The following is a 25,563-nucleotide window of genomic DNA, read 5'->3' on the forward strand; positions in this document are numbered from 1 at the left end:
CTGTAGTGCTGTAGGATAATGTCTTGGTGGTGTACTAGTTCATGTCCCTTAACGCATATGTGCTCAAGCTCCCAGAAAGACCCAGGCTGAGCTGATATTTCCTTACCATTTTAGGGGCGAAGCTCCTTAGGACGTAGGTCTGTTCATCCTCCGTTGTTGTCGTACGTAGCCACCGGGATGCGAGATGGGAGATCGCGGTATTTGGAGTGTTCACTAGCTGGATGCACGGACGGACACATGGGTAAATGGACAGACGCACTAGCAGACGGAGGGATGGACGGACGGACGCACGGAGCGGGTATGTACTACAGAGGATGCGAGATGGCGGTACTTGGAGTGTTCACTAGATGGATGCATGAATGAACGGACAGACAGAAAAGAAGACGGACGGACAAATGTACGGAAGCACGAACTTACGGACAGACAGACGGATGCATGGATGGACGCTCGGATGATCGTGCGGACGAACGGAAGCAAAAACAAATAGATGGACGGAAGCACGAACGGGCTGATGGACGCTTCGTCCCACTCATCATCATTCACTCCGTAGATATGCTGCGATTTTTTTTGCTCACTTTTACTTGCTATGAAGGAACAGACTCCTGTTGACTTTATTATAATGACCTGGCCCTGGACTGTCCATTTGAATACAATCTCTTTTGTCATCAGTTTGGAGATCAGGCACTTAGTGGATCTGGACACTATCTCCTAATAATGATCAGTCGCAATCACAAGGTCAATGTTTTTGCTTTTACCACCCTGCACAGTGTCTACGACTTGCAAGTCAAAGTTCCAAAGTTAAAGCCGAAGTAACTTCAAAAGACTATCTATGGTATCTACACAAAACTGACTTCGAAGGAGTAGCCATGGTATCTGTACAAATGCAGTGAGCTTACAGAGCTTCCACTCATAATCTTTTTCCGTCATAGTGGCTTCAGACCCGCAGCTTAACACGAGACATCTCAGAGCATGTTGTAGCTAACATGTAGCTGAAGGCAAAAATTTGAAATTTTTCTTCTTCAAGCACCTTTAACTACAGTGTTTTGGATAGACTGTGGTGAATAAATATAATAACAATAATAATAATATCTCAGGTTTAACGTTCCAAAACCACAATATGCTTATGAGAGACGCTGTAGCGGAGGGCTCCAGCAAGTTTCACCATCTGGCGTTCTTTAATGTGCGCTGACATCGTACAGTACACGGACCTTTGTCATTTTGTCTGCATCGAAATGTGACCGCTGTGGTCAGAATCAAACCCGCGACCTTTGGTCCAGCAGCCGAGCACCATAACCACTAGAACACTGCAGCGGACGGTGAATAAATGGTCTCGAACTACCACCGTTGAAGAGATGCCTGACAAATGCGCTTTTGTGTGGAATTTCTGCCTGAACTCATGCCATCTGTGGGAGCAAGTGCTACCTTACAGTGCACATCGAGTTCTCTTCTGAGCCTAAGGAAAACTCTACACTGTAGCTTGCTCGGACACAGGTGAAGATGGTGCGTTTCGTTGATAAATGCAACACTGTCATCCGAAATGAGTGTCACACATAGTCACCAGGTGCCTCCCAATACAATGGGCCCACGTGAGCCATTTGACTTTACGGCATTTTCTTGATGCATATGTTCCCTTTTTGTGCACCAGAATCATTGATTTTCACGCTCATCATTTCACTATCAGCACTTCCATCTTATTTGCTACTAACACTTTTTTATCACAGTTACAAAGCAAGCATTCGGTGCCTTCCTTGCTCATGATGTGCAATACAGCAGCAAAAGACATTATATTAGCAATGCTTCAGCAATTTTCTACAGGCAAGTTGAAATTTCAGTCCCGTGGTGCTCTGGCCCATTCTATGAATTCTCATGCTTCAACCTCGATTCTCAAAAAGCCCGGAAATGCTTCCGGCTCATTTCCTCTAGTCACAGAATCCTTTTTTCTGCAGCATTCAAGACAAAGGTCAGCAAAATAGACAAGAATGATATTACTACACTATATTAACACTGAGAAAATTTTGATCATTATAATTAGTATATGATGACACACTCTGAATCCAAAAGACTATTTCAATATAACTTCTTATCTATATCCCCTTCAGGCATGCATTATGATGCACTACCCATGAATGTGTAGAATTCTCATGCTATAATTCTAAGGCACTCAATATTAGATTCCAAGAAGAAAATAAAGTAATGTCTTGTATTGTGTGAGCCTTAGTTATTAATTGCAATAATTAGCATGTAACTGAATATTTCATTATTCTGCAGTCAGACATGTTCCATTTTAATATTAAAAAACGAAAGCATAAGCTCCAAATGTGTGCACACTAGTTTTTGGTTGCATTCATTTCGAGATAATACTTTTGACCTCGTTCCTGGAATGTGACATGAATGACCCGTCGAACATCATAGTGCCCTCATCAAACTGATGGGTAACTGAGGTTAAGTGACAACATACTGACGCTGCAGAAGGTTCAAATCATCTAATAGGCATTGTATCTGGTTATATATTAGCCACAGGCTGACACAACTAGCATAAACAAAACACGTACACATATGTAGCCACCACTGCTGAAGAGATTATAACAATGATGCAAAGGTTTTCTTTCCAAGCAGTTTATTGACACTTAAATAATTTAATTAAAGGCACATAACTAATCAGCTTCCACTGGGGTTGCACAAATCCAGTATTTGAATACGCTTTTCCATATGAGGTTGGGAGCGTAAAAATTTCTCTGTTGCAGCATTGAGGTTTTCAATAGCCAACTGCGCTTGTAATTTTGTCACACTGTCGGACGTAGTTGAGTACAAATGCTTCAGATCTCGATAGATGTCTTTCACTTCATTGGGGATTACCTGTAAGATGCAATTGAGACGTCACACAAATTAGAGCTCTGTGTAACATTTCCTGATGTTTTACAATCTGATGAAAGGCTCATGAAACAATAAAAAATAGTACTTAAAATATGTCGTAGTCTTTCTGAAGGCAGTGAAGGAGGTCAATGTGAACAGGCTTAGGCAAAGTGCCACACATGTACTTTCAGCACTTCCAGGGCAATACATATGTGTATTAGATTGTGCAGAGTGAACGAACCTAATATATAGTTTGCAGCTTGTCAAATCACCGAGAATAACTCAGAAGTAGCCAGTAACTCAGAGTAGCTTGTAATGCCTGAAGATTCTGCAGGATTTCTGCCATGTCTCCTAAGACTATTTCAATATAGTTCTATAAACAAGTCAAGGCAGAAATATTTTAAATTTTGAATACTACTTCAATGTGCCATGTAAGTGAACGTGTTTTGGAGCACAAATAACTTCGTATATTTTGACATTAAGGCTCACTGTTCACAAGAATGTAAGTTGCTGCATGTTTCTGGCATATGATTGAGTGATCAATAAATTATGTTCGCTGTTAGAGCAAGAACTTAATTTATGAAATTATCTGCCACAAATGTGTAGTATCACCTAATTTGTGGGAATCAGACCAGATGTGGCTTCTCTGCCTTCTGTCCGCCCAGTGCGACATGAAGTCTGTTCATTCTAGTGCCCGTTCACTAATTTGAACAATTTTATAGTCCTCTTCGAGTTTAAATTTGTGAGCTTTCACTATACCTTAAAAATGTATAGCACAAATGTCCATTACAAATGCAACACTGCATGTGCTTGTAGCTCCTTATTTTTTCTGCACATAAACTATGAACATCTATTAAATTGGCATATAAACTGTTTGAATCTGAAGGCTCCATCAGGGTCTTTATCAAGGGTTATTACCAAAAAAGGGTGTTAATAGCACAAGAAACATTTTATCCATAGATATAAACTGTATAATATGTCAGTGGTCTGCTAGTGAACAATATCAGCATCAATTTCATTGAAGAACGTCCAATGACATGGATGCAAGCATGCACTGTTGTTGAAGAGCATTTTGAAGTCTTTTACATAATTGAGAACATTACACATTCAAAGATTAGACAAATGTCATCTATTACTATCAAGAGCAAAAGTGTGCGGGACGCAAAATGCTTGATCGAGCTGAATTCCCGCTTTGTCTAGAAATGTACGGTAATTTCACAATAAATGTTCTATACTGCACTTGGCATATTGACCTATACAGTCACCAGCTTTATTACAAGCATTAAGTACTGATTTAGCAGAAATTCGCATTTACTGTGGATTCAACGTTCAGCAAGTTTTTGCTGTCGATAGTACAAAAATCTGCCATGCCTGACGAGTGAGACCATGTGACTTATCTTCTATTCTTCAGGCCATCTTCACAGGATATGTGGGGAAGATGTAACAGTTCTCTGTACACCCACTCATCCAAGTTGCCCAAGGCACAATATGGCAGATGACGGAAAAGGACAAGAATCCCCTCACACTCATTCTTGGTAAATGAAAATTCCACACAGCGATTAGAAGAGATGGATGTGTCATTGGCAAAAAACTCTTCTGCAGCACTCATGCCTTGTTGCTTCCGGAAGAAATTCAGGACGGCGAATGGCAAGCAGTGTTTATGAAATGTTTGCAGACCGTGCACAGTGCTCCATATGTCAAGCAGCAACTTTGGTACCGAGTGAAGTGAAACATTGTCGTCTGCTGAGGCACCAACCCATTCACACAATGCCGTATTTTCCTTTACAAAATGAAACCCTTGAGATTGCAGTAAAAAAGGTATATCATACTTGAAGTCTGTCTTAAAAGTTCCCAGAAATTTTTTGTCATAATTTATTCACAATCAGTTTACAATCTTTTGAGAACTTCCGTAAGTACTCTTCCCCTACTTTGATGCACCATTGCCGATGCTTTATCCAATCACTGAAGACACCCTGGAATCCGTCAAAGGGAACCTCTTTCAGCGAGGTTGTCGCAGATGCCTTTACTATCCCCAGCATCCCCTGCCTAATTCCCGTCAGGGCACTTTTGATCACTGGCAAAAAAAGAAAATCAAGTAGTGTCAGATTAAGGCAGTTCATTGGCTGGTGCAGTGTTGCCACGCCCATCTTGGCCCACGGCAATTAGAAGACAATAAGCACGGTGTGGCTTTTCTTTCGTGTCACTCATCAGGACTTCTAGAACCATTTTAGTGCAGACTTTCCTCCTTTAAAGATCCTCCGTCAAAACATGATGAATAGGTGCTTCAATTATTTAACACTCCTCTGCGATCGTCCAAACAATTAACCACCAGTTCTTGTCCAAAACTTGATCCACCTTTTGCACCGAGCCGTCCATTTATGATTTCGATGGGTGCCCTGAGTGGACGTCATCGTTGACCAACTCCAGACATTTCCAGAATCTCTTGTTCCGTATGAAAGTTTGGCTTTGTTTCATAGCATTGTCACCGTAGGATTTCTGAAGCATTTCAAGTGTCTGTCCCATTTTTACTCAGTTTCACTAAAGAAAACTTGATTGCATAATGCTGCTCCAAAAACTAGTAATTTTTTTAAAATAAGGTGGCAGTAGATACCTCTGTGAAAAGTGTTACCGGCGTGAACAGCCCACATGCAGTTGAAACCAGACTCGCTTTTAAGCTTGTATTATACGCTATCTTCTCTGGCCAAAGCACCATTCAGCCAGGCGGTGTTGCCAACTACTGGGGAAAATTCTGAGAACTTTTACAGACCCTGTATGCAACTTTATGCAGGAACCAAATGACTAGTTCATTTTCCTTTCAGATCTCTGTCGATTTCAGCAGCCCAGCTGAAGCAGAACACAAACACTGCTGTGAGTAATAGTACAGTATATCACTTAATATGAATACTCACTTGAAATATCTTTTGACTCATTCTTTCGATGATACGCCCTAGAGCCAAGACAGAAGCATGGCAAACCATGGCATCAGGATCCCTGGTGAGGCCACGAAGACAATTAAGGATCTGGCAGAAGAGGAAAGAGGGATGTTTAAGTACTTAAAACTAATCATTTTTTTAAAGGAATGTAAAAGGAAAGTGCTATGCACAAAGAGCCCTTACCTCCTGTGTGATTGGCACAAATGAGTAACCAAGTTTCCCACACAATTCACCCAAACTAGATACTGCTGAACATCTGATGACTTGGTCAGAGTGCTTTGCAGCACACAAAAAGCTATTAAGGAGCAAGTTCCTGTACTTTGGAGCGATGTCACCTAGAAATAAAATGCAAATACATTCTGATGTGAAAAAAGCACAACAGAAATAAAGCATGTCTGTAAGTTCTCCAATACAGTAGACTCTGAGTAATTGTGAATCTCTTAAATGGGACTGGTACTTAAAATGAAAGAACTGCCTCTGATACGACTGCTCTTATAATATAACAATTGTCTTTATTTTTGTACGCTTTTGTACTGAAATTCCGGCCTCTTGTTCACCTCCCAGTAAAGAGAACTACTGCTGAATGGAAAGTATTTTCATGGTTCCTTCAGGTTCTGTTTATTGAGAATCTACCCCATGGGCACTATATTAATGGGAGCAGAAAATTTTATGTTTAAAAATAGTACATGAGCGAAACTTATTCCATATCGCAAGAACAAGTTTCAGATAGGTTAAATAAATGCACAACAGCACCATCCCCACATATATCGTAACGCTATACCTACAGGGCTACATTACTCTATTTGCTGATCATAAAAAAATGTTAAAATGTAGAAGCCAGTACAACTTTACTTAACAAGAGTAGGCAGCAACAGAGAACAATTTACTGTAGTTATAAAGAGAAACAAAAATGCAAGCCTCCCCTACAACTTCTATCTCTGCTCAAAAAAAAAAAAAAAACAGTTCTTTGAAGTACTTATATTGACCATGAGTGGGCTTCTAATAGTCTCTGCTATTTCAAAGTATTAAAAAAATTCCAAAGTCATTCTTAAATCGCTTCTATTCCACTTGGTCAAACAAGGAGTTCCGCTGAAACCATAAAATTTCAAGAGAACTTTAAACAAACATGAACAAACATAAAAAAATAATGACTAAGTATGGTGAAACACAGTGCCTATGACGGATCCTGTCACAGTCACCAGCCTCAGCAATGACTCCACTTCCTATGAATTTAACCTTCCCGGGAGTGCATTTCCGTCTCCCCAGACATTACTCTTGTTATACCATAATGCCAGAAAGGTTGCCATGTGTCTTAGTCCACCAATAGATGACATTAAGCTCGCATGCATAACCTGTAAGCTGAGCTCTCTTATGAGCCATCCCTATTCGCTCAATACCACCATGTCAATTTTCTATTTTCCCCGGCTCACTTCATATTTGACAGTACTATTCACGACAGTTTTATTGCTCCTTCTAGAAATCTGATTTTTGTTAACTCACTTCTCTCTAACATGTAAGAGTTTTACATTTACCATATGTCATTGGATTATTGTAATATAAATGTGTGTCAACAAAAAAATAACAAGATTGCTGTTTATGAAAACTTCAGAAAATATTTATGGATCTGCTGGAGAATTGCATTCAAAAGTATGAAAATATGTTTCCTCCATTTGCTTCACTTGTTTAACAGTTGTCTATATTACACGTACAGCCTGTTTGCATCTCGAAATACTTATAGTCCCTATTCAACACAATTATAAATGAATTGCACGTAAATACCACTACCGTATATCATGAAAGAAAAAAGTACATTGACCAAATGAAAGGTTTTGAAAAATGTTTTGGCTTTCGTAGAGAACCCTTATAGACAATGAGTCCAATCTCATTGTGAAGAAGTGTCTCATATATAGATTTCAGCAAGTGAGGCAAGCGTCGTGCATAAGACAATGGAAGGTTTCTATCACTGAAATCAAGTGTGTGCCTGGTAGATGGTATTTCCAAGATTCGACATTCAATCATCCTTTCTTTCATCATGTCTGATCCCAACCAGGTGAGTGTCAGTCAATGGATTAGCGACATCTAAAGTCAAACTTTAGATGTCGCTAATCAATTCCTTATGTTGTGCCTTTTTATTAGGTGCCTTTAAGGTAATAAAATGAATTGAATGTGCAAATATGTGTTCTTTTGCTTTGCAAAATGGCTAACCTTGCAATTAAATCATTCAGGAGTAGCAGACTTATTTAACTATTTAACTACGACATGAGAAAAGATAGACTGCCATGTACAAATTGAAAGCATGCAGTGTGAGCACTCACCAATGTTTTTAGTGACCCGCAAAAGGACCTCTCCCAAGTTGAGGCGCGCCTCCACGGAGAGCTGCTCCAAGGACAGCTGTTCTGCTAGCCATGGAAGTAGATGATCCAGGTCTTTTTCAACAAGAACAGACAAAGCTTGAATGGCACCGAGATACACACAAGAATCTTCATCTTGAATGCCACCATGGCAAGCTTCAAGCAACTTGTCTCGCTGCTGCCATAGTTCGGCACTATTCTGCAGAAGCCTCCGGCGCAATTGTATGAATGCATGGCCACGAATGGGTGTCATTCCATCGTGCAGCTCGCACCATAACTGCTCAAATTCCGTGCTTCCAGTAGCTGATGGGACACCCGATGATTGTGCCGCCACCCCAGCAGTTTACTCTCCAAGTCGCTGTCGAGAGGGTATAGCAGTCTCTGCTTCACAGCCAAGGCTATCATCAATAGACAGAATGTTAAAACCAGCAGCAATAGTAGTCAACTTCTTTTGACGTTCAGCTCTGGCTTGCTTGTCGTCTGCCACCCGTCGTGCAAAACAGCCGGCATTACTTGTGGCACTCAACTTCTGTGGTGGTGCTGCCATCCCTTGACTTGCTACCGACACCTGCAATTGGTGTGCTAATTTCCTTATTTCAGTGCTGCTGTGGCTGCCTGCCAAGGACGCGAGGCACTTGTAACACTGTTGCCACACTTCGTTATTTCCTCCTGCAGCCTTGAGAGGGAAAAACATTTAACAGTCAATACAATAGTTGAGAGTAATCCTTCTGTTAGATATGCTCCTAATATGCATATATGTAATAAAACTTCATCCCATTTTCTAAATTTACTCTTTTCTACTTTTTTTACCATTTTCTAAAATACTTTAGTAATAACTTGCACTTTAGCTTCAGCTGTACCCGTGATGCTATATGCTATGTACATATATGGTTATACCAGCTTGCAACCATAGAAACTTGCCGCCACACAAATTGCAGCCAGGAGAATATTCTGCGAACGTCCACATGGTGCTCAATATTGATAAAGAAACTTCTACAAAAAAATAAATAAATGAATATCCTATTTGTTTTTTTTTCTGTGTGGTATTTTGCAGGAGAACGATTAGAAAGTGGGTAATAGTTTTGTACTGCAAAGTGTTATATATGTGTAGGTGTACAGTCAAACTTTTCAACCTTGTTGAATGTGAGTCAACAGAATAAAAGAGGTTGGTTGTGTACAAATAAATATAAGTTTTCCATATTTGCAATTTTCCCTCTATACCCGTCTACTTTCCCTGCTCTCATTAAATTACATACACAATTTCACTACAGAATCCTTCTCAGTGAGCACCTTGGGTATGCCAATCCTCAACAAATATTTTCCTTGAGCTGAAAGCACATATGGCTATTCAGTACCTGCCAATCGCATATATACAAAGAAAACAGGAACGTACCGTGTCTTCTGTAGAGATCAGGAGGCTCAGAAGTGTAAGGCAAAATATGGTTGATTGCAAGACCAAACTGTCCATTTCAGTACTCTTTGATAGGAGGGTAACTCGATTTAACGTTTCCTAATAGAGCACAGCAAGAAATAGAAACCTTTATTATCTTTTGCGTAATTGCGCATATTAGGCAACATACTTACCACAACAAATTCTAGGAGAGAAGGGTTATTTTCTAAAAGTGTTTCAGACAGTAAATCAGCAAAGTTTTCAACGAGGTGCAGGAGCAGTAGGTTATCCTTAACTTCCTGTGAGTTGAGCTCATTATGTGATGCTGCAGGTGACAAAACTGAGTCATTTGTGCCTCCTGGCAGGTCTCCAATGGCCCTAGTCAGTTTCTGCAACAAATTGTGCAAGATGATCACAGTTTGACATTATTTCAACAAACAGGCCACAGTTAAAGCTGAAGATGTCACCAAGTATATATGGCTCTGCAAAAGCAACCGTCACCATGATGTTTCAGTGTATGCTATCCACAAAGAAAGATAAACATATTATTAGCACAAAACTGCACTTCACCAACTCAAATTTAGCTACCTATGCAAACACAGGTAGCTAAATCCAAGTTCACTAAGGCAATATGACAGGTTACATTACTCACTATAGAAGACATGGCTGGCTCATTTACAATTTTCTTGCAGAAAATATAAAAGATGACCTTTGCCCCTTCCAAGATGTTTGTTCTAGCAAGTCTTTAAGACGTGGACCACTTACCTTAGAGAAAGAAAGAAAATTTCAGTAACACACCGAGTCATTTGCCTCGAGAACTAATTTATACAAAAATAGGTATGGGTATGCATAGAGTGCCTTTTAAGACCAAATTTAATGTTAAATAGTCTTTAAACAATTCATGAAGGGTTCATACATTATATGAATCATAATTTATTGAAAGCACAGACAAAGAATCAGGAGCAACAACTTGAAAATTCAGGGCCGAGAGTACCTGGTAAAAAATGAAAGGAAGCTATACTGGCTGCGTGTGCAACTTCAAGAAAAAAAATCATATGCATAATATCTGCAGCAATCGCTGGCTGAGAAAATGAATGCAGTGGAATCTTGTTGATACGTTTTTCACGGGAACCAGAAAATAGATGTATGATGCTAACATCGTATTAACCAAAGAGGTTGGCCAGGAACAAAACTTTTTCATTACTTTTTTTAGTTATAGATACAGCGATCTGGTACCAAATTTTAGCAGGCTGGTTATACACCAAAAAGTACAAACAATATAGAATATACAGGTTACAGGCATTTGCAAGAAAACACTGAAAGGAATAAATAATATAACACAACAAATTCATAACATATTGAGATGTTGTTCAGGCATTGCTAAAAATTCTGAGAAACAATTTCGGTATTAAGATTATTCCAGTCTGTTACAGTCCTAGGGAAAAAGGAATACTTAAAACTGTTATTCCTTGTGGTAAAGGGAACTATAGTTAGAGCATGTTTTTGCCTTGTTTGATAACCTGCTGAGTAAAAAAATAATTTGAAGTGTTGGCATTGTAATGACCATTTGAACAAGGTCAAATGAAAATATTAATCTGCCGACATGGTAGCACTCCGTCACCGGGGTAGTCCACTGCACTTAATTAGCTCGCTCATATCTAGATGTGTGGCCGTAGGAATTGCAAATAAACCGGACTAGCTATACCCATCGAAGTTTTGTTTTATTTTCTTTAAAGTGAATGAGTCCCAGATATTTTTATTTATTTATTTACAGTACCTTATAGAGCCCTCGAGGGGCATTGTGTAAGGGGGCGGTACAGATAATATGTTAGAAAAATACATATACGTAATATCTACACGTACATAGGCAAATATTGAATATAATAGAAAATGCAGTTCTACTTATGAACATGTAAGCAAAATGCAAACTAGAAAAGTGAGTTACAGTATGTGAAGGTGAAATACAAAAAACAACTATTATGACAGTAACTACAAACTAGCAATAGTGCAAAAACATCGGCAACAGTCCTATAAACACTGATGATTACGAAGATGCGATGGAGCAGTTTTTGGTGCATAAGTATTTTTTAAGAGTATAATAGAACTTTGTGTGGTCTTGTTCTGACGCAAGATCATCTGGCAAATCATTCCACAAACGAATAGCTCTTGGAAGAGCCGACTGGTTGAAAGCGTTAGTATTGCCGTACATGCATGATAAGCTAAAGGTGTTATGTAGTCTGCTCGAAGTTGGATGTGCTAGATTAAGGTGAACAGATGGCATCATGCTGGTGTGGATGAGTTTGTGAAATAGTGATAAAAGTGAGATGTCGCGGCGAATTTTCAGTGGCTCGAGTGCAAGGCTATGTTTAATCTGTGTTACGCTGGACGGGTAGCTGTGATTACGCGCTATGAATCGACTAGCTCTGTTCTGTGTACATTCTAACTTATCTATGAGGTATTGTTGATATGGTGACCAAATGGAGGATGTGAGCTCCAGTTGAGGACGGATTAGAGCAAGATAAGCCAGTTTGCGCACATCGGAGGGAGCACTGTATAGATTTCGGCACAGAAAATCTAATGATCTTGATGTGTTGGCACAGATAGAAGTGATATGTGTGGACCACGAAAGTGTAGGAGTTAAGTTTATGCCTAGGTATTTGTAATGATCAGCGCGTTCTACAATGCTCTTATCAATTTTGTATTGGCTATTAAAGTTATCACGTTTGTGACTAAAGGTGATTAGTTTGCATTTGGAAACATTAAGTGTCAGCTGCCATGTTTTGCACCACTCAATTATATGCTCAAGGTCTTTTTGAAGAGTTAGATGATCGCTATTGTTTCGAATGGGACAATAGATAATGCTGTCATCGGCAAATATACGCATACATGAGGATAACTTGTCAGGCAGGTCGTTAATGTAGATGAGGAAAAGTAAGGGACCAAGAACACTGCCCTGTGGTACACCAGAGGAAACGTAACAGAGTGATGAAGAGTGATTGTTGGCGATAGTGAATTGTTGGCGGTTAGTTAGGAAGTTTCTGAGCCATGTTAGCGTGAGTGAATCAAGTTTTAGTGATGACAGTTTTAATAGCAAGGGACAATGAGCAACACGATCGAATGCCTTTGCAAAATCAAGAAATAAACAATCTGTCTGTAGATTACTGTTCATGTTAGAATGTAGGTCGGTGGTGAACTCAGAGTTGAGTTTTGCAAGAACAACCCTTTCGGAACCCGTGCTGGTTTGAGAAAAAGAAATTGTTAGATTCTAGATGCGCATAAATGTTAGAAGCTATGATATGCTCAAGCATCTTGCAACATATGCACGTCAAGGAAATGGGGCGATAATTTCCAGGTGAACTTTTACTACCACTTTTATGAACTGGCACTACCTTCGCTATCTTCCAGTCAGAAAGCAACATTCCTGTAGCGAGCAACTGCCGAAAAATGTGAAACAGGATATTGCCAGACACATAAACAATGTTCTTTACATTTTTGAATTTATATCGTCAATACCAGAAGATAATGACATCTTCAGATTTTCAATAATTTTAACTATGCCTTCAATTGTGCTATCTATAGATGACATGAATGAGTAATCGTGTTCAACAATTTCTGGAAGATGAGCATGCTCGCTAGTAAACACGGATGAAAAGAATGAATTAAAGACATGAGGACAATTAGTGTCGGCAAAAGGAGTGTTATATGCATCGTGTAATGAAATGAAGTTATTGTCCCGATCAGGGCTTATTACTTTCCAGAATTTTTCCGGATAAGATTTTAGGAGTGAAGGAAAATCCTGGAAATAGTATTTATTTTTCGCAGTTGTAATTTCATGGCAATATTTCTTTAGGCATTCCTCATATCTATCCCAAGACGTGTGTGAACGCAAATTTTTTGCAGACCGATAAAACCGCTTCTTTTTGTTGCTAAGTCTGCGCAAAGACTTGGTGAACCATGGATTAGTTTTATCATTCGTAATCGTTATCAACGGCACGTGTTTTTCTATTAGGGCTGAAATCGCATTCTTGAAAAGAACCCAGTTTTCCTCAACTGAGCGACTGTAAAAGGAAGGCAGCAGCACATTGTCAAGGAAAGACTCATGTTTCCTGTTAATGGTATCCTAATCGGCTTTATTATAATCTCTAATTTTCTTTGATTCGGTTTCTGCAAAAGGTGGCAAGATAGAAAGATCAACTTGCAGCAGTTTGTGGTCACTAAAGCCATTCAAATAGTTTATGTGGTCTATAGTTTCAGGTGCAGTTGTAAGAACGAGGTCAAGTGTATTTGAACCGCGAGTTGAGTGAGTGACAACCTGAGCCAAACGAAAGTCTAAAGTTAAGTTAATGAAGTCAGTTGAGTACTTACAAGAAGATGACAGCTGCTCCCAGTCAATAAATGATAGATTGAAATCACCGAATAAGTAAACGATGCGAGCCTCACAGATTTCGATGGCAGAATTAATGCTGCTGCGTAACTCTTCTAAGAAAGAATGATGACAATTGGGAGGACGATAACAGCTGCCGAGCAACATCCTTGTGGAATGAATTGTGCAAACTACCCATATAACTTCAATATTATAATGGGAAGCGACGACATAAGACGTGATGGTTTTTTTAACAGCTATAAGAACACCACCACCCCTCCTGTCTGGACGATCGCTTCGATAGACGTTGTATCTGTTAGCATGCGTAAAAATCTAATTGTCATTGATGTCAGCGTTAAGCCATGTCTCAGTGAAGACAAGAATATCAGAAAGGCTATCATCGATATAAGATGACACTATTTCACGTTTGGATAAGATGCTTCTAATATTAGTGAATGATACTGTTAGTGATAGAGGAGTGCAAGGCTTATGCAGCTCTGGCTTCCTAAACGTTTGTACGTTTCCTTCTAGCTATCTGCCTGAGCGTATAACTGATGCATTACATTACAACAATGGTCGAATGTATGAATTGTATGTAAGGAAACGAACAGTAGGTGTAGATGGCTTCAATGTGCGTCTCAAGAAAAACAGTTTCTGCAAGGAACTAGAAACAACAGTACCTATGAGCTTATTCCAAGAAAAGTTATTAGTGATTTCCAGTACCTAATATTTGTACTCAGTTACTTCTAATAGTGATACACCATTCATACCATATGCATAATGAAGAGGTATTTTTTTGTTAGTAATTCTCATATAAACAGTTTTATCAAAATTAATTACCATTTGCCATTTTTCGCACCATGCAATGACCTTTGTCAGATCATTATTTAGACGCACTTGATACTTTTATATATAAAATATAGTCATCTGCATGAAGTTTCACACAAACAAAGTTTTGCCACAATGTAATTAATCAATAATAACAAAAAAGGTGCTAAAAATGACCCCTGGGGGACACCCAAAACAACCTTGGAATATTTAGAAGAAGCATTGTTTAAGGCTACGAATTGGCGTCTGTCAGATAGGTAGGCTGTAATCCAAGCAAGTGTCTGGTCGTTTTTTTATATAATAACTTAATTTATAAATTAATTTATTGTAGGACACCTTGTCGAATTCCTAGCAGAAATCCATGAATATGTTTGCTTTGCTCCATTAATCGACAGTGCGAAGTTATGCACAGTTTCAACTAATAGAGTACATGTAGAAAATCTACGCCTAAAACCATGTTGCACATCTACGAGTACTTTGTGCTCTTCTCAGAAACTTAATATATGTTTACGAATTATGTGTTCCAAAATTTTACACAAAGTAGAAGTTAGTGATAGGGGTCGGTAGTTCTAAATGTATGATTTTTTGCCTTATTTGTTCAGAGGTTTGATTTTGGCTGTCCTTTAGTCATCCGGTAAAAAACCATCACCTAACGATCTGGTGAACACGAAATACAAGTATTCAGCACATTCTTCTGCATATCAGTTCAGAAACGCGTTTGGAATATCATCAGGTCCCGGTGGCTTTTTCATAAGGTTTAAGAGCAAATTATATACACAACTCTCGGAAATAACAACATCACATATTGAAGGAAGCGATACAGAAAAATTGGGAATGCAACCATTGTCCTTTGTGAATACCGACTGCAAAAAATTGTTAAAAGCAGAACTGCTGACAGTTTAATTTTTTTTTACACACTCAGCCACCTATCATGAGCTTACTAGTGGCAGAATATTTAGGAGTTATTTGGCACTAGAATATCTAAGGAGACGTTTGAATTAATGGAGGCAATAGTGTACTGAAATATTTTTCCTTTTCAAAAATTATTTTCGTCTTTACTTCTTCGGAAGTTTCTTTAATGGAAACTTTAATGCTATATTTGTTCTTCATTTCTTTTTTTCTTGCCTTTTCAGCCTTCCTTGCAATTGCAACACCACCCTGGAAGTCCATGAATTACCTTATACTGATTTTTTCACAATATGGGGCACAAAACACTGAGTTCACTCAAAGACATTATTTTTAAAGGAAAGTCATAAGTCATTAACAGAACAAGTACTGTTTTTCGAATCACCTAAGTAGAAGTTGTGCATATCTATAATAACTCATCATCACCACGAGGAAAATTTGGAAATGAATGTATGGTGTTCTGGCGGTAAAAGCAAATGTTCAAAAAACACAACAGGATCACTTTATAATCAGAAATGCCATTTGTGGCTTCACTGGTTATGTGACTTTAAATGTCACCACTTACAAAAAATACGTATAAAATTGACCCTGCGATTCCCTGCACTCCCATAGGTTTATCAACCATTTGCAACAAGTAGAATGTTAACGTGAAGTCCAACGTTGTGTTGCCATCAGCATTCGACGAATGCGATGAGAAGTTCTGCCAATCAACGTTAGTAAATTGAAGTCCCCTGCCAATATTAGGCGATCGTCTGTCCTCACATGACACTGTAAGTATTCCCACAAGTTTTCAAGGACCGCTACAGAGAGCTAGCAGGCCTATAAAAACGCCAAGGACAAAGCGGCCTTCGTTTATGTATGCCTACAGAGTACAGAATTAATGCATTGTGCGTCAGACATTATAGAAAATTGTATTGACGATTTAAACAAAATACCCATACCTCCATCTATTCTGTCATGATTGCCACAACAGACCTTATAGCCCTGAGGGACAGATTCACTATCAAATATTTTGCAGCTCAGCCAGGTCGCTGTGAGCATGGCAACGTCCGCATCATGCGAAAACAGCATGCCCTCAAGTTTTACAGCTTTATTAGCAATGCTACAACAATTTATGTTCAGGATCTTGAATACATGATGGCTGTTATTCTGGTGTCATTTTTGGTTCTTTGGAAACTTATACCTAAAGTTAAAATGTATTAAGCCCAAGACCGTATTATGCAGAATTGTAGCAATGAGATTCCACTGTAATAAAAATAAAGCATAGTTTTTAATTCAAATAGTGCTAGCAGATGGTACCACACTGCACCGAGTATGTTGCAATGAAGTGTTTTTATATTTATTTTGATGAGAAAGCAAAGCCTACACATAAAAAATTTACTTAAAACAATAATACCCATTGGCCGAACGAAGAATTGACCAACATTTCGGATCGAATAGTGTGGCTCCCTGAGTGACAGAGTATGCTCCCCTAGTTATGTAGACTGTGGGATGAAGCTTTATTGCACTCCTGCTTTGATTTAATTTTTTTATGATGTATGATAGATGAAAAAGTATTTTAAAGGCTATTGCAAGATTATTTAGGCTCTAAATGACTAATTGGTCTGTGGATCAAAATATCATAGTAAAAATATTCTTGTCATAATTGGGGATTTTCAAATATTACCAAACCATGAGAAATAGGCAAATAACACCACAACTTCAGTCTAACATCAAGTACAATTTTACCTACATTTTACATACTAAGACATTCAAAATCGGAAGCTGCAAAAACAATATTTTCAACTTTCTTTGCGCCTTTCGCACTTACATTGAACTTCAATGCACACTTATTTTAGAGCATTGAAAAATTGTACTCTAATATAATAGTATCTGGGGTTTTACATCCCAAAACCACAATATTATTATGAGAGAAGCCGCAGTGAAGGGCTCCAGCAATTTCGACAAACTCATATTCTTTAACGTGAGCTGACATTGCACAGCACACGGGCCTCTACTATTTGACTTTGTATTCTCTAAAGCAGGGGTCTTTAAACGACAGCCTGTGGGGCACATTAGACCAGCCTGTGGTAGACCTTCTGATGATAGACCGCCATTATAACCCCAAAAAGCCTCCACTGCACTCTGCCCTGTGTGTAGCACTTCTTGATTCATTAAATGCGGAGAAAGCCAAGAAAAATGAGCTAAAATACCATGCGTTATAATGGCCTTCTTAAAACTATTGCACTATTCTACAAAAAACTACACAAACAGTTCATATTATAGTTCCATTAAAAATAATGCAGTTAGAGAGATGAGAAAACATTATAAATTTTCTTCTATCTAAATGGTGAAAGTAGCTCACACAATCAACAGTGACACTTACCTTCAGTAAAGACATAAAAAATCTAGTGCATGACTCTTTCAAGCTGCCATGCTGGAAAACAGAGGAAGCAGCTAGGAAAGCTTGATCTATCCATTTTAGCCAGTCATCATTGCTGAAACATGAAACCACATTCTCTTATCATAGCACATCATTATAAAACTGGCATATCAATGTAATGTGGCACACCATAACAAGTACAATAACTACAAGACCATAAATATTTCATTTAAAGGGGCCCAGCAACACTTTTCTAGACAGTCATGGAATTAATTCACTTATGGAGAGTATTGCCTTTCGAATTCATTGCCGCAAAAATTTCCATAATCCATCCCCTGCGAGGGGAGTTACGAAGATTTGTCACAAGCTGCAATCGCATTCTCTCCTCTTGACAAAAGCACAAAAGCGCTGAAAGCTAAACAGAGAGGGATGGCACGGGGGAGGAAAATGCATCACACATGCCTTGTGACCTTGAGCACGTTTTTTCTCCCTGTTTTCTTCCTTTGAGCATGGCATGGCTTTTTAGTGCGATTGCGCACACACGCATGGACAAGTTACGGCCTTTCGCAGCGGCCCCAGTACCTATTGAGTGCACGGAGCTCAAGTCAGTCAATAGCTGATACTAGGCCTGAGACGCAGTGATTTTGAGCCCGTAGCATCATTTGTGGAGAGAAAAAAAAGCAATTTTTACGTGACTTTGAAAATTTGTTGTAAATTACAGGACGTGTGCTGCATTATAATATTTGACACACGTGTTCTCGGAAGCCTCGATTACCGATCAGCACAATTTGCTGACATGCTCGAAACGTGTTGCAGGGCCCCTTTAAAATTCTGCGCGCGCGCGCGCACACACGCACACACACACACACACACACGCACGCACGCGCACACACACACACACACACATATATATATATATATACATGTGTAAGTAACTTAGCATAAATGAAAGCGAAAGCAATAAAGTGTTTAGAGTACCATAAACCGGAGGCAGATACACCAAGTTAATTTTTTGGGGGGGGGGGGGGGGTCGCTTGAAGTAACACCAGAGGGGGGAGTCCCGACTTCTTTGTTTTTAGTAGCATGAAAACTCCGTCATAGCAAAAATACCGTTAATGTGTGCTCACAGTCGTCCCACTCATTTGCTCTAATTGGCGATGAGAGGTGGATGACAAGCACCAAAGAGAGGGGGGTACTTACACAGGCTTGGGGAGGGGGGCAATCACCCCTACTGCCCCCCCCCTGAATCCGCCACTGCCATAAACTTTTATTTTTTTTCAATAATAGTTGTTATAGTCACATAATGAAACCAAGAATATTTTAATGGCAATTAAATTTACAAGATTGGCAGCATGGCTGAAAGCAAACACACTTGGACCTACAAACAAGATGCCTGCAAAGAGAGTACTACTGCTCACCTCATTGGTGACAATCGATGTATTGCTTCGACACCACCGCAACTACCAAGCACAAAGGCAATGTCGTCACGCAATGTGGCAAGTGGAAGGTGATTTGTATCTTTGAAGAGACACCAGTGTAATAATTCAATCGCAGTAGTAGATGGCTGGCTATGGTACACTGTACACAAGACTTCTTCACAAGGTTTCCTAAAACAAGTATCAGTGTATCAATATCTTTCACCAAACTCCTTGACAAGGCTCCTGTAGCACGCTTGGTACTCTTAAGACAAGCAGGCTAAAAAGCACCATTTGCCTTATACAGTCGAGCCCCTTTATAAGAGACAGTAATAGAAGAGACAAATAGGTATGAGACACCAGTGTGCCTAGAGTAAAATACGAGTTGGTAAAATGCATACGAGGTACCCTGCTCATTAAAGAAATCCCATATAAAAGACAAGAAATGCTGCCCACAGCATGCCTCTTATAAAGGGTTCAACTGTATAGAGCTTTAAAACTATATAAATCCTTCAAAAACAGCTGTACTGCGAGACCAAATGACAGGTTCAGTCAGGTTAGCAGCTGCTTTGAAACTTTGACAAATGTCACACGGACATTATGAATGATACAATTTTTCAATACTTATCATGCAACAATTTATGAATACTCATAAAACAAATCTCAGTCAGACTGACATTATGTAAAGGCTGAGCTTTTTACTAATGTGCATGTGTGCATAAATACTGCAATGGCACTTGTAACACATGTGACAGCAGACCTAAAACACAAGTTCTATCACACTGAGATTGGCTACAACAAGAAACCCACAGCACACCCCATATACAGATCAAATGTGAATCATTATACAATAATATAATCGCTACAGCTTACTTCCACATTATGTTATATCGATAAATGCCACCTGAATTATACAGAGCAAGATGTCTATGTCATATTCTCTGCCAAGCTTTCCTGCATTACAATTGCTAAAAGCTGCCTGCATACAGTAATGTTCAAATGATGCTCATAAATTTCACAGCGATTTCACTCATCAGGAACAAGTAAAGGGGGCTGCAAGATTTTTGGATATTTGGTGAGGGCGTGGAGGGGGCGGGGGGGGAGAAACAACAGAAAAGAAAAATTGTGATATTTCATTTTCTGCCCCAATTTGCAATTTGCCATTTTGGCAGCTCTCATAGATACAGTAGTTGCATTGACTTTGACCACCACATTTGGCCGATTAATGTGCTCCTGAGTTTGAAATACACAAAACTGCCACTTTCTGTATGAAATGACAAAAAGAAGCTTTTTCTCTCTCCCTTCTACGTTTAAGTCCTGCAAAGCTTAACACCGACATTTAGATTGTATAATAGGTGCTGTAATTATTTGTGGTGGTCTCGTCAAATACATACATCATACCATAATTATGGCAGTAAACAACTACCAAAATAGGCAAGGCGAAAATTTCTGTGACAGTACCACTTAATCATCAAGTAATGAGTAGACAAATTGTGGAGAGTACATATACCATTATAAATCTTTGCCACAAATACTGCTTTTGAATATCAAGCAAAGATAAACTTAAGCACCTTTAAAAGTCTGCAATTAATTTGTTTCTTTTAAGATTATGAAATCCACACTCCAGAAGTACTACATGCACTCATTGTTTTTCAGCTGCTATAGCAACCTTAAAAACAAGACAAATAGCATGCGATTAAAATTAAGGCAACAGTGAAAATAACTGAAAATGTGAAAAAAAAAAAAAAAAAAAAAACGGCAGATCCCACATACCTTGGGAATCATTGTTATGCGAAGCATGCAGATGGAAGCTGATTGTGTTGTCACATTTTTATTGAGTGAAACATTATGAAGTGTCTTTAAAGATATGTACGAATTCATGCACAGGCATGTATTAACAGCTGCATTTGTTTTATATAACAAGTTCTTTACATTTGCGTAACGATGCCAACAGTAACATGGATATTCGCAACACCAGGAGCGCTAAGGTGATATGACGCGCTGGTGCTCATGAGCATGGCAGCCCTGAACACTGCAACATAAATATACTTCTACAGATGGTGCCTAACTACAACTGACATTGACCCGACATGAAGCCTGTGTCATAGGAGTATGTATATATACGATGTTTATAAAGTTAGACAGCCAGCACTGCAACCACAATTGATTTTTCAAGAACATTAGGGTCTATTACTTGTAAAGTAGCTCCAAAACCTGGGATGGCTCTGTGGTAAATACTTGATTGCCATGCAAAATGCTGGGGTTTGCTTCCTGGTAGGACCCTGACATTTATTCTTTGCATTCGTGGGGTCAACGTTGCTGCCGATGTCAACTTTTTCTTAACGCTCACACGTAAAAATTACCCATGTGTGTTCCCGCCATTCCTGGGTAGACATAAACTGTCAATCACCTGTGGCATATACCCACATACCAGTGGCACATGTGTTCTCGCCATTCCTGGGTAGATATAAACTGTCAATCATATGTGGCTTATGCCCCCATACCAGTGGCATATACCTACCCACGCGCATGTGTCACTGTCTGATGGAAAGTGTTTGACAAGTATGCGACAGGATTGTGACATCATTCATGTCATAACAGCGCGTCATATTCGTCATTCATGAAACCATCTTACCCTCCCATACTAACTTTTCTTGACCCCACCTTAAGAAGTGATCACGAGAGCACCCGAATGTAGGCGGATGTCTGGCTCTACAGACAGACAGACAAACAGACAGATGGGTGGACAGATGGACAGACAGACACTGAAAGTGCCTGCAGTAAGGAAATGCCTCTCGCATTTCAAACGTCAACAGGAAGTATACAGTGCAGCATTTTAATGTTATAAAAGAAACAATGCTGCCCACTATCCCTTCAAGTAAAGCTGTACAAACTCACCGTAGGTAGGACACTGTGTTTTCAGCGCAGACGGCAATTTCAAAAATTACTGGAAAAACTGGAACTATTGCTTCAATAATTGGATGATTGGGGTCAAGGCAGGACACAATCTAAAAGAAGTAATCAAAGTTTGGTGTGACAAAATCGGTATTTATGCAAGCAGTGACATGATTGGCAAAAGCTGCTTTGGGGCTGCTTTTGAAACGGCTGAAACTTTCTCACTAATACGTAAATACAAAGAGTGTCCTAACGTCTAGCTAGGGCAGTAGTGCATGTTACCATGTCTCCGCAAACATCAGCATGTGCACCCACACAAGCATATAGACTATCGCAGAGAATAAAAGTGACGAACTGATTTTCATTTTCCAGTCAAGAGCACCAAGTTTTTTCGCGTCATAAACTCTTACAGGTCTCTTACAGTAATAAAAAAAATACCAATACCTTTAATATCCATATGTCATACATGGAAAGCTCCTCCTATGCTTTACATGCAGTGTTTTAGCAAGAATAGAAATTGATTTGAAGCAAGAGCTGCAATACTGAAAACATGGCATAAACTTCTGAGGGGTTATTTTTTGTAAGGAAGATAACCTTTCTGATTATATTACATGCAGGGCTGGGCAGTATAGCGATACGAGATAGTATTTCAGAGATACTTCTGAGTATCAGTATTGCTGTACCGAGATACTTTTCAAAAATGCATTTGTATCTCAGAAGTGAAATACTTTTACGATGTCTCACCCGCATCACGATACTATCCAGGACATGGGCATCTCGTTACTTTTTTTTTCGGAAATGAGCTGGGACCTTGGCAGTCCACGGCAAGATATGCAAAAAACATTTCCACGTTCCTGCTCAGGTCCGAACTGACTCCTACCATCTTGAAAGCGAGCTAGACACTTTGTTACCCGCATCCCATTGTGCGCCTTCAGGCAGAACTGGAATGTGTTTGAATTATCCCCTGCTTGAGCTTGCATACAATGTTATACTGGCATTTTGAATTCCAGCAGCGATATTTTTAATTGTGAAGAGCATTGTATAATGCATAATGGGAGCTAGCCAACAGCGTCATTTTTAAAATGTGTTCCCTCATGCCAATTGAACAAGCAGTGCTTTTATTTTTTTCTCGTTTTTTTTTCCTCATTTTTTTTGCGGTTCCCATTTGAAAAACCGGAGCTCTTATCGCAGAAGCAACAAACCACCCAAAGAATTCAGTGTGTGGTTCCTTGTGCCATCAACGATACTTCTTTCTCCAAAGCATTTATGGAAGACACCAGCGTGGCCAGGAGGTCTTTTTGTGTTTCCTTTCGCATTTCTTGTTTTGTGCGTTCTTCTTTCTGGTTTTTTTATGTTTCTAGGAAACACTAAACTTTCAATTGGAAGTAAGCGCTTGTCTTCATTGTTCATGTGTTCCCCTCCTGCTTCACGCTAGGCCACTTTAGAAAAACTGGAAACCAACTAGCCAGAACCCCTAGTCTACTAAGTAGAAGGTTGTTGAAGTAAGCGCCGCCATTACAGCCGCTGCAAGGAATTCAGGAGCCTTGCTTTATTTTTTTTAATCAGGCTGACTGCAGTGAATCAAAGCATACCTATTCTCAATTCGTATGTTTATGGTTCCTGCGCTTCGCTTGAACTATGCTACTTCTAGCATAGCTAATACTGTTGCCGCCAAGTATCCCGATTTTGGTGTACAATGCATGTGACTCTTCCTCTCATACAGCATAGCTTTTTATTGCAACTGATATCTGTAAGTATGTAATTAACAATTACGTGCAGTGTAAGCCTCCTTTGTAATGCCTTAACGGCACTCAGAGCACGGTGATGAAATAATGAATAAATATAATTCCAAGTTTCAATGCGCTGCGCATAACAAATGTCTCTACGGAGTATGACTATCCCCAACATAGAAAAAAATATTTCAGTATCTGTATTGCTGTATCTGTATTTCGGAATAATTTTTTCGTCTTTTAGCAAAAGTATCTCCGAGATATCCCATTACGTCAATTACAAATCTATCTCAGTATCTGTATGTTTGGCTTCCAAACCATGTATTTCGATATCTGTATTCCAGAATACTTTTTCGAGTATCTCTGCCCAGCCCTGGTTACATGCTTTTAGTATAAGCTGGCTATTGGTACTTTTGCTATTAGCATGATATGATGTTCACACACACGTCTTTGTAGCACAGCTACATGTTTGCAACCTGTAATGATACCTTTCTACACAGTGTAAGTGGTAATTAGGCATATGATTATGATAAGCTGTGATCGCCAATATGCAACAAGTGTGATTTACCTGCTTATCACCATCCTAATCCAATAATGCTACAGTTGCACCAACATGAAGAATTAGTTGAAGTAGAAATAACTTTCATATTGCCAAAAAAAATGCTGTTCACACTTTTGTACTAAATATTTAATTTAAAAACTAGAACTGAGAAAGAGTCACCTAAAGCCACCAAATTATATACCTAGATGGACTGATCACAAGTGCAAAATCAGGGAATACCAGATCAGCATGAATCTCTAGTCAAGTTGTTTTTTGTAAAAGCCATTGCTCAGTGAAATCAACTGTCACCTGAGCAAGCGTGTGGTGTCAGTGAAGACATACTTTTTCAAGCTCGTAAACCCTTACTATAACCCCTTCGGGATAAGTGACGAAGTGTCTTGATAAACAAGAAAAAATAAACGCCTTCTGTGCAGTACTATTATTGGCCTTCAGATCCTTTCTTTTTCATTTTCTTTCATTCCAGTACACTTTCAAATGACTGCCACAACAAATTCCAAGCACACGTCTTCTTTTTCTCAAACACACACACATACAGGCACATACAAATAATGTATTAGCCCAACAATAGAGCAAAATTATGCATCTGCAGCCCAAATGTATCCCGGTGCTGGAGATTTTTTCCTCTGGGTGCCATTTGGCCCAGCAATGTCACTCTGCATGGTAGCCATGCAAACATCGTGTAGCTACATTTTAGCTATAGTTACAAATAGATATGTTAGTCAAGTATCTTGTGAAAAGCTTAAAAAATTTAACAGCATATAGCAATATAATACAAAATAAGACATGTAAATACTGGTGGGCACTGCACAAATTAGCTTTCATTTTTTCGAGTTTGGTCGAGTCTTACCAAATAAGTACCATATAGATGAAGGCTGTCTAGGGACTTTACCTTGTGAGTTAACTCAATGCAGTTCCCCAAATCTTCTTCTGATGCAATTATACCATTAGATTTCAAGGCACCACCTGGATCAGACA

At 39.2% G+C, this 25,563-nt stretch overlaps 2 protein-coding genes across 2 annotated transcripts in view; both read right to left on the reverse strand.

Moving 5' to 3' along the window:
- Positions 1-2,600: 2,600 nt before the first annotated feature.
- The window catches only part of LOC119176111 (transport and Golgi organization protein 6 homolog), a 64,386-nt gene continuing 41,423 nt past the window's right edge, over positions 2,601-25,563 (reverse strand). The window contains 4 exon segments of the mRNA XM_037427256.2: positions 2,601-2,856; positions 5,763-5,873; positions 5,970-6,121; positions 8,102-8,480. Of these exon segments, the coding sequence (XP_037283153.2) occupies positions 2,659-2,856; positions 5,763-5,873; positions 5,970-6,121; positions 8,102-8,480 (840 nt within the window). The 3' untranslated portion in view covers positions 2,601-2,658.
- LOC119176112 (uncharacterized) overlaps positions 8,480-25,563 on the reverse strand; it is a 34,168-nt gene continuing 17,084 nt past the window's right edge. The window contains exons 2-8 of the mRNA XM_075876975.1: positions 25,478-25,551; positions 22,300-22,409; positions 19,405-19,593; positions 17,990-18,101; positions 9,722-9,916; positions 9,531-9,647; positions 8,480-8,813 (exon numbers count right to left, since the gene is read on the reverse strand). Coding sequence (XP_075733090.1) covers positions 8,481-8,813; positions 9,531-9,647; positions 9,722-9,916; positions 17,990-18,101; positions 19,405-19,593; positions 22,300-22,409; positions 25,478-25,551 — 1,130 coding nt within the window. The 3' untranslated portion in view covers position 8,480. The remainder of the gene's footprint in view (positions 8,814-9,530; positions 9,648-9,721; positions 9,917-17,989; positions 18,102-19,404; positions 19,594-22,299; positions 22,410-25,477; positions 25,552-25,563) is intronic.

This window comes from Rhipicephalus microplus, chromosome X (assembly GCF_043290135.1).
Source record: "Rhipicephalus microplus isolate Deutch F79 chromosome X, USDA_Rmic, whole genome shotgun sequence".
In the NCBI taxonomy this organism is placed as follows: domain Eukaryota; kingdom Metazoa; phylum Arthropoda; class Arachnida; order Ixodida; family Ixodidae; genus Rhipicephalus; species Rhipicephalus microplus.